We start from the raw sequence: 10,677 nt of genomic DNA on the forward strand, positions 1-10,677 counted from the left end.
CCATGTGATTACTTGTATTCGTTTTTATAAAACCCAAACCGGTTTTTATAAATTATTTTTTTTTGTTTCAAAATATAAATTAGTTTTAAAATGAAAACTAAAAATTTGATACAATTGACAACATGTTTTAATACACTACAAATTTAAAGCTTAATTTACATGAATACGTATATACTAAATTCTTCTAATTAAACTGCTTTATAATTCAGTTTCTATTTGACAAACTGTATACTGAAACGAAAAGGACAGATTTGTGCTTTTATTAAAATTATGGTTTTAGGATTTCCTCAATAATTGGTTGGAACTTGTATCTTGGAAACTTGGATCTTCATTGGAATATATCAGTTAAACTTTTAATTTCCAATATTATTACCACCTCCGTGATTTAGTAACCGCCATAAGTCGATGGTGTCGAAAAACAACCTAGTGGCTGAGGGAAAACATCGTGTGGAAACCGACATGACTTAGACTGAAAAAGTCAAAAGCGTGTGTCAGGCACAGGAAGGTGATCCTTACCTATTCGATATACAAATGATCATGAAACAGATACAGGAATATGAGGCCCAGACCTAAAAAAAGTTGTAGTGCCACTGATTTTATAAGTCGGAGGGCCTGGGTCTATTTTCTATAGAAATAGGATACCAAAGGCGACGTGCCTTTGGTATTAGAGGGAAATGCACTCAATTATACACAATAATCAACATCGACTATACTCGTAATTTATGAACTCGACACTTTAAACTTTAAAGGTAGGTAGTAAAGGAAAACAAACAAAATAACAATGGTTTAAAACATTGCTTATCAGCGATGTTGTGCAAGAAACCTCTAGAAATTAGTGTATTTTGAAATGAAGCTGAGAAATGGCTGTACAGAGTGTATTTTTAGCTTATTTTCTAATTTTTCTTAAAGATTGGACCATATGTGGTAAGTAATACAAATTTTAGAATTTTATATTGTTTAAAATAAAGTCACTGTTTAGTACCACTGTTTGTTACCAATAATAGACGCATTTAATTTAAATGACGGTGTTTCACCACATATCAGTATCCCAATACAGCCTGCCTGAAAAACATTTTATTTTAATGTATAATTTTACAGTATTTAGTATTTGTATGTGTTAGATAGTTCTCTACTTTTGCGTACCAATTCTTAAAAGGCCGGCAACGTACTAAAAACGTTAAAGAGCGGCGGTTACTTAAACAAAAGTTATAATATATTAATTAATTTTTAATTAAAAGATATAAAAAGTATAATTCAGTTCCAACTCTAAAGTCATCATTCTCTCGTGATTTATAAACATAGATGTTATAACTCTCTAAAAATAAGACTGAAAAAATTTCACAATTTTTAAAGCATCTACAACAGCAAAATCTGAGTTAGAATGCGAATTTCCCCCAAAAATGGAAGAGGATTTGACCCACGTTCGGCGCAAGCGACTTACAACTGAGATGGGGCTAGTTTGTCTCGAAGACTATCCTTACACTGTATCAATAAGGTTAGTTATAAAAACATTATCTAATAAAATAAAAAATCAGTAGCGCTACAACCCTTTTAGGTCAGGGCCTCAGATTTCTGTATGTGTTTCATGCTTAGGTTATGCCTTAGACACAAAAAGTCGACGCCGTGTGTCAGGCTCAGGAGGCTGATCACCTTGCTCTATTCGATTGACAGAAATTTGATTATTTTTTATATTTAAAAACTTGTAGTTCAATTAACCTGTTAAAGAGAATATTACATACATTATCTGTATTTATGTTGACGTAACAGCTCTTGTTCAGTTTATAAACCATGTATATTTGTGTACATTAGGTTTACTTTGACGGTATATATTTATTTAAGAGTTATTTTTGATAATGATATCTTTTTAACTAAATCTCATTTAAATAAACGACTTATCAATGACACGATAGATATTACAGAGTACATATTTAACAAAAATAGGCTGCAAAACCTATTAATTAAATTAAATCCTACTCGTATATCTATAAATAAAACATAAATTAGTAACTTTTGACTAAAGCAGTGATGAAAGGAGATAGAATTAAGCCTGAATAATGTTTCATCAATTTGAAATTACGTGTAACCCACCCACTAAATAAATTAATCCAAAATTATGTTACTTGTACCTACCTGAAATGTACTATTGTAGAATAATAAAAGTGCTGTAGTAGATCTTAAAACTGAGATATCGTGAAATCTTATGTAAGTCCAACAATTTTGGATAACAAGTGAATTCGAATTATCTCATAAGTATAATATTATTATGCCATTTACAAAATTCCGCCGGTCCGCGTTATACAGACAACTACTTTAGAAATGGTAATTTGTATTTTTTTTAAACTTTATTTCTCATTACAAAAATTATTTTTTATTCATATGAGAAATTTAATATTATATACGAACGAGATACACGTCGCCATCAGCAAGCCCAATTTTAGTCTAATGGGCTCCTTCTGATGTGTATCTTTAATGCCCTTTTGAACTGATTAATCACGCTAATGTTCGAACCTTAGACGGCAACTGTCTAAACAATTGTAACACCCTAATACCTAATAGATCTCTTTAAATAATTTGTGCGTGGCTTTGGCAAGACAAGCAAACTCACTCGACGAGTATTGCGTGTAGTGATGTATTTGATTTTTTTAAATGATAAGTTACTATGGAGAGAGCTATTTTTTTTTTAAATAATGATACAGGTGTAAAAAACATATAGTTGTTTAATCGTCATAATTTTGGTTTCTTGGTAGATTTTATTAGTAGGTGTTAAAAAATTGTATCTAAATAGTGCTTTTATTAATTTATTTTGTAGTGTTTGTATCTTAGAAATTTTGTTTTTGCATGCTGTACCTACTCCATATTTCAATGAGGTACCTATATGAAATGTGGCTTGACTAAACAATTATAAATCAAATGACGTACAGATTGCGGGATGCATATTGCATTTTGATATTGAGCAAAATCTGCCTATAAGTGATTTTAGTTTGGTAATTATGTGGGATATATGAAAGTTCCACTTTAAATTTGTATCCTTTCTAAGACCCAGATATTTCTCCCATTTTTTTGCACTATATTAAGCAATATTAACATTTTATTTACATAAGATAAAAACACGTCAGCGTGAAATAACTTCAAATTTGTTGCATTTTTCTTTTTATAATTCAATAAATTTGAAATTATAACAAATTAATGTCTAACAATTATTGTAATATTTAACTTTTAGCGCCATCTGTCAATAACTACAATAACAGTTAACAGTACGGTTATATCTAGCGGCTTAATTTAAACTCTTTTAATTGTATACCTGTACGGTATACTCAAAGTATTGACCATTTTAAATTAGTTCGGTAAAAAGTATTGTGTTGTATGTGAATTGAGAATTCAACATTATCAGGACCTGTAGCATGATAGTCTGGCGAACGTCGAAATCTTGAAGAAAAAAGGAAACCGACATATTTTGTTGCCTGGAACAAGCAAGTCATACAACAGAGATAGTCAGAGATTAACTAATAACTGCCAATTCTATCTTATCTTATCACTCCGTGTATCTATCAGCGGCCAGACATGTTGAACGTAACCTTTCGGCTCGTTATAATATTATTAATAGTTTCAATCACTTCATCACTGTACTATATCTACCAAACACGACTTTACGACATAAGAGCAAATCGAAAAAATATTATTTCTTATTTAAATCATACGGAGTTAAAGTATATCCTACAATGGACAAGAAGGTTCAGCGCGCCATTCGACTACCTCGAAGAAGGGAACAGTGTTTTTATAAAACACAAGTGCAAGTACACCAACTGCTACGTAACAGACGACAGAAACTATTTCCTAGACTTGAAAAACTTTCAAGCGATTGCTTTTAATGGAAGAGATTTAGACATGTGGAGTTTCCAATTACCACAACAGCGAACGCCGGAACAGAAGTATGTCTTTGGAGCAATGGAGTCACCTGATTTCTTTCCAGCATGCAATGAATATTTAGATGGCTTCTTCAATTGGACGTGGTCGTATAAACTCGATTCTGACTTTCAATGGGGGTACATAACTATTTATGATTTGGAAGACAATCTAATTGGACCAGCAATTGATATGAAATGGATTGAGAATATGAAACCAGTAGATAATGCTCTAAAAACTAAACTAGATAGTAAGAGTAAAGCAGTAGCATGGTTTGTATCACATTGTCACACAAAGCGTGGCAGAGAAGACTTTGTAGAAGATTTGGGCAAGGAGTTAGACAAATTTGGATGGACTATTGATGTGTATGGTAAATGTGGGACTCTGTCATGCCCCTTTAGAGGAGAGAAGTCTTGTAACAAGATGTTAGAAAATGATTATTACTTTTATTTATCATTTGAGAATTCATTTGCTGAAGATTATGTGACTGAGAAACTATTGACTGCTCTCAATAATTATGCGGTGCCAGTTGTTTATGGCGGTGCTGATTATTCAAGGTGAGTTAAAATAAATAATATGTTTTAGTAACAGATTTTATTAGGATTATTTTGTTGTTTTGTTTATGGTTTTAGTTAATAATTATGACTCTTAATAACTTATTTTAAAATATAAACAACATAGTGGTCAAATTGTTTATATATTAGGTAATATATTTTGCTGTATGGTTTTTAAAAAAAAAGATAAGAATATTTAATTATACTTCTATTTATTAAAAATTTAAAAATATAAGATCCATATACTAAAAATAAATGGACCAATTTAGTATTAAATCAAACTCTGATTGTCCTTGTATTTAAAAATTATTCACTACTATTTAAGCTATAATATTACACATAAATGTTTAGTATAAGTGCCTATTATAGTAAAGTTAAAAAATGAATTTCCATAAATGTTTAAGAAGATAGAAGTTAATATTAGTTAAGTATATTTATTATACTCATATGTATATGTATGTATATATATATATATATGAGTATGTTTATTAGGCAGTATGTTTAATTTTATACATTGTTATCTGTATTTCAGATTTCTACCCGAGGGCAGTTATCTCAATGCAATAGAACTTGGTCCAAGAAGACTTGCAGAATTAATGGATGAAATTATTTTAAACAAAACTTTATACTACAATTTTTTTAAATGGCAAAATCATTACAAATACAAAAGTGCAGACCATGTGAATGCATGCAGATTGTGTGAACAGTTGAATAACGATAAAAAACTGAAGAATAGAACTGTATGGAGTGTTTTTAGAGAGTGGTGGAACGGTGAAAGATATATAGAAAACTGCTTTTAACGGTTTACTAAAACTTTTGAAACTAAGAAAGTCCCACCGATCTACGTTATATTATTTAAAACCCTTAACAATTAAGTTTTTATACATTTATGATCAACATCCCGTATCCCGAGTTGGATCGCGGGTCGCGTGCCGTATTTAATTGTTGTTATAATAATGGTGCTAGAACTAAAACAGCGACTGTGTCGAAGTCAATATAATTATTATAAATTACGGTCTAAAGAAAGTACAAGGTTTGGTGGTATCAACATCGCAATTCGCATCGTAATCACATCTTTAGTCCACGTTTTCAATAAATTCTAAACGTTATTAATATAACGTGGAAAGTAATACGATAATACCGCATGTGTAATTTAATAAAAAATTGTAACAAGTACTACCGTCCACAAAAGAGCGTTTTATTTTGGACAATTTCCTATAATAACTATGAGGCGTGTGATCATTCATCCTCCTATAACATGATATTATCACTCCATTGGGGGATTCCCAATGTATGTAGAGTGAACCCACCTAGGTACACTTAAGTGTAATATTCTAAACTATTGTGTGCAATTATCAAGTGTCCTTTATAATAGCACACGAACACACTAGTCAAAAGACCAAACTATGTTTAAATATGCCTTATATCTTAGGCTTTACAACTATGAATTGTACTTCAGATTACATGGAAAGCATTGGTGCGGAGGAGCGATTGTCGGTAATCAATGGGTATTAACGGCAGCACAGTGCTTTGATTAGTAAGTTTTTACTTTCCTACATTATTTTGTACTTTCCTCATTATCCCTTATTACACTAAATTTTAAATTGCTAAAAATAAGGTGTACTAAAACTGCCTACTAAAAATTTGTAATTTTTAAGTGAATATACTTCTGCATTTGCATACATTTTTAGTGTGTCTAAAGAGGAAGTGACTGTACGTATGGGTTCAGTATTTCGTGACTTCGGCGGGAAAATTCTTTCCGTTATTGACATTAGACGACACCCTGAATACAGGACGGATCAATATTATCCTGAACACAATTTAGCTATGATTAAGGTAGATATGATTCTTCATATATTTAAAAAGTACGCTTTTCATCCTCAAATATATATTTGTACCATATGGTACGGGATAATAAATTGCGCCTACGTAAAAGTAATGAGCAAGCAAGTCTCAAATGTCGTGTTTTCATTATATTCAACCTTTTCAGTTAATAACAAACGCAAAATTATTATTTAATAAGAAACAAGATTGTAAATGACTGTTAACTTTCAATAATTGGAGAGGCATCACAAGAGGGAGAATAATATATATACGTATATATTATACATCGAACAATTCTATACAAATAAAGAGCTGCTGCATAGGTTTTCGAACATCCGTGCGCAATTGTAAATAAATAAGATCTACGATTGATAGTTGAGTAGTTTAACTATAATATATTTCCTTAGCTTAACATACCTGTCACGGTCGGTAGCCGAGTTCAGATTGTGTCAGTTGCCACTCCTGGAGCTGAACTTCCCTCTGTCTTCGGAGAAACCATAATCACTGGATATGGAAGCGTGGTAAGAATCTTGTAGTTCGTATAAAAAATAGATGTTTTTTAGGGGGCTCATCTGATGTTAAGTGATACCGTCGCCCGTAGACACTCAAATTGCCAGAATGCTCGCAAGTGCGTTCCCGACCTTTTAAGAATTAATTTTAATTAAATTAAATTAATATTCTAGATAGAACAAGACAGATACTGATTTGCCTCTCATAGTCGCTAAATGGTATTTTAAAAGTGCGTAAAAATTATCGAGAATCTTTATTAGTTATTAGGGAAATAACGTGTTAGTTCTTCAGGTAACAGGTCAAATCCGTGAAGGGCAGAATCAAGAACTTCGTCGTATGATAGTAAAAGAGATGCCTCGACCAGATTGCAGGTAACCCCGGACCAATAATAAGAAAATCAGTCTGAAATGTCATTTTTTCACCTTTCCTTCCACTTAGCTATGAACCTTAGTAATGCTGGATCTCCAGTTCCTCTGTCAGCTATTCTATATTTGCCTATATTTTTTGTTTGAATGGCCTCATATTTATAAAAAAAATGGCGCCTGCTAAAAGTTGATATGAGTTTGGTTAAGGCAGTACGCTGGTAAATCAAGACAATTCCTATTAAATTACTAAACTCTTTGAAATAATAATCAATGTTATTTATATTTTACAATGCATAATACGGTCCTGTTTCTTTCAAAAACAAGTTCTAGAGCCGCTTATCTATATATATAAAAGAAAGTCGTGTTTGTTACAACACTTATAACTCGAGAACGGCTGGACCGATTGCCATGGTTTTTGATTTGTTGGATTTGTTTCCGTCCCGAATAGCAGAATAAGCAATAAAATATCGGATAAGTTATCGAATAACAATAAATTAATTAATTAATTTTACGAATGCAAAAACCATATGGTGCCATCTGTTGACAAAACTACGCATCATTTTACGTCGAATTCGTGTCAGTTCAAGAAATTCCGATCTTGAGGTGAATGAGGAGATGCATAACCATGCTTTGATCCTGATCAAAAGATGTTGGATATCAGAAAGTACTTAACATGCAGTATCGCCATATTGACGCTAGAGAGAAGATGCCTAATGTGTAAAACTGCCATTCTTCTTTCGCAATGGCAAGCAATAAAACATTTCTGTATTTGCAAAAAAGTTGTATTAATGTAATACTTAACATTAATGAAATCCTAAAATAAGTTAAATTAAAGTAACAACGATATTATAAGGTTGTAGGGCGGAACGAAGTTAGCCAGGTCAGCTAGTATTTCAATAAATTAAACAACTTTTCTGAGACCGTTAAGTTTGTGAACTTATTTATTACGATTCTTTTTATTCTAATATTTTCGTTTAATTGGTTATATTCTACATGAGCTTATAATATTTTGTTTTTATTAACATTCAACAATGTTATAAATAAATACGCAACTGTAAATCTTTACAATATTATAATTCAGGCGTATTTACGGAAACGAATATCGACTACAGCATGACCACATGTGTCTTCAAAGCGTGATGAGAGGTGTCGCGTTGTGTGCGGTGAGTGTTATAATACAACTATTATTAGCTTAGCAGTGTTGGCTTCAGTGTGCGACTCTCACCCCCGAGGTCGTAGGTTCGATTCCAGGCGGTGCACAAATAGACTTTCTTTCTATGTGCGCATTTTACATTCGCCCGAACGGTGAAGGAAAACATCGTGAGGAAACCGACTTGCATTAGACCCAAAAAGTCGATATGAATCAGACAAAGGAGGCTGATCACCTACTTGCCTATTAGATTGATAAATGATTATGAAACAGATACAGAAATCTGAGGCCCAGACCTAAAATGGTTGTAGCGCCACCGGTTTATTTATTTTATTATTAGCTTAACCATCTCATCATTCTAAGCTATTATTTGCACTATGAAATTACACATTTATAATTAGTCAAATCATATTCTACCAAATATCACTTTCATATGTAGTCATTTAACATGGATTTTAAATGGCCTGATATACTTAAATAAAAAGTATTATAATTAAATGGCCGTCAATCCACGCGTAACCCTCCCAGCGCTACAAGTTAAAGCAGCGGTTAACACTTCGTCCTATGTGACCCGCAAATATCTTGGACACCTAATTAATAAAAACTAATAAACGCAAGAGTTTACTAATATTGTTCTTTATTGAAGCCAGTATTACTTTAAAAGAAAACGCGATACATGCCCATGATAAATTTAGCAAAACTTAATAATTTTCTTGAGAAAATATAATTCTTTGTGTAGGGTGATACGGGGGACCCAGCAGTCCATTTTAGTGGCGTGAACCGAGCGGGGACGTTGTATGGCATTGCTCTCTTCTCTGGCACAGAAGAATGTGCCCATAAGCAGAAACCTGGTGTTTATGCTAAGGTAAAACAAATATAATAATAGTTAAAATACTATTCGAATAAATAAATGCGAATTGATCGTAACGTGCCTTCGCTATAATTAAATATAAAAAAAAATATTTTATTACCCTGTGTTATTACTGAAAACAATTATCAATGATGTGGAAATAAATATAATGCTTACTATCCTGGTAGTTTATAACAATTAACAGCCATTATTAAGCGCACATCTAAATGAAAAGGCTTCGAAACTAATTTCACTATTGGACATTGGTTACCTACTAGCGAATAGCTTTAATCTACGCAAAGAAACGAAAATACTGCAGACATATCTCATATACTATTAAGATTTATAAGAGTACTAGTAGACTCGGCCAAGCGTTGCTGTGGCTAAGATTTTTGTTATATTCCATAGTGCTTTTTTGGTGGTTATGCTATTAAATTGTAGCTTATGTGAAACGTTGGGACATACTTTCAACACAGCGCCATCTGTTAGAATTGCGACTATCAAATAATAAACAAATATTTTGCAATTAAATAATATTGCGGGTATAAATTGAGATGTAAGCTATCCTATCTTTTAAGTTGGATCAAACTACACACGGTGTGCAAATTTGATTGATATCGGTTCGGTAGTTTAGGAGTCTATAGCGGACAAACAACGTGACACGTAATTTATATATATTAAGATTATGAAATTAATAGGTACATTTTTGAAGTGAAAGTTCTTTAGTCGCATGAGAGTAAAATGTTTACGGATGAAACGCAATAATAATATCAGCATCACGAAGATGTGCAGTGTTTTTGTCGAAGAAAAGGGAGAGAGCGACTGAGAGAGTGAGAAGGGCGAATTACCTTATTTTATTTTTAAAATTAAACTTTCTTAAAGAGAATTTATGAAATATTAGTATTTTATGCAAAATAATGTATTGAAATCTCAAATGACGAGTTGTAAATTAAAATGCCACGTGTTTTATATGATCGAAGAAATAAATATTAAAAAAATTAAATTTATAATTTGTATTAATTTTCGACACTTTTAATATTTTAATGACAGTTAAATTCCTAATATATTATCTTCCTTAAGATTCGGAAATCTAAAGTTTTAGATTTGTATAAATATGAACAAGACTTAAAAATTAGTTTGCCAAAGAAGTATCACTTCTGACATATGTACTTTGTACGCACGCACTTTTTTGTTCTAGGTCTCTTATAGCAAAGGATGGATTAGCAACGTATTGAACAACCAGGATGTTAACGAAAGCGTGGACAGTGGAGATAATGCAATACCATTAGATATATAATTACTTTTAAATTTTAATAAACTATGCGAAATGATTGCAGTTGTATTATTTAATAAACGATCCAAAGTAAATCTGAAATTATGAGAAAGTATTTGTTATCAAACTATATAATTTCGTAAAATGGCAAGCGTGGCGTTTCCTGGCTAAATTTACAATTCAAAGCCATTATTAGGATTCCACGCAATGGAAGTTAGGTCAAGCCTGGCAACATCAAAATACAATTT

At 31.9% G+C, this 10,677-nt stretch overlaps 2 protein-coding genes across 2 annotated transcripts; both read left to right on the top strand.

The window, feature by feature from the left end:
- Positions 1–448: 448 nt before the first annotated feature.
- LOC125059678 (vitellin-degrading protease-like) lies at positions 449–10,488 on the top strand. Its single transcript, XM_047664204.1, has 9 exons — positions 449–924; positions 1,354–1,495; positions 5,917–5,994; positions 6,149–6,293; positions 6,689–6,802; positions 7,083–7,162; positions 8,238–8,319; positions 9,046–9,171; positions 10,355–10,488. Exons 1-9 carry the CDS (start codon positions 861–863, stop codon positions 10,451–10,453), a joined length of 930 nt encoding a protein of 309 aa, XP_047520160.1. The 5' UTR covers positions 449–860; the 3' UTR covers positions 10,454–10,488.
- On the top strand, positions 3,179–5,807 carry LOC125059677 (alpha-(1,3)-fucosyltransferase C-like). The gene is made up of 2 exons (XM_047664203.1): positions 3,179–4,460; positions 4,990–5,807. Exons 1-2 carry the CDS (start codon positions 3,562–3,564, stop codon positions 5,255–5,257), a joined length of 1,167 nt encoding a protein of 388 aa, XP_047520159.1. The 5' UTR covers positions 3,179–3,561; the 3' UTR covers positions 5,258–5,807.
- Positions 10,489–10,677: the final 189 nt, after the last annotated feature.

The sequence above is a fragment of the Pieris napi genome, chromosome 20 (genome assembly GCF_905475465.1).
Source record: "Pieris napi chromosome 20, ilPieNapi1.2, whole genome shotgun sequence".
NCBI classification, from domain to species: Eukaryota; Metazoa; Arthropoda; class Insecta; order Lepidoptera; family Pieridae; genus Pieris; species Pieris napi.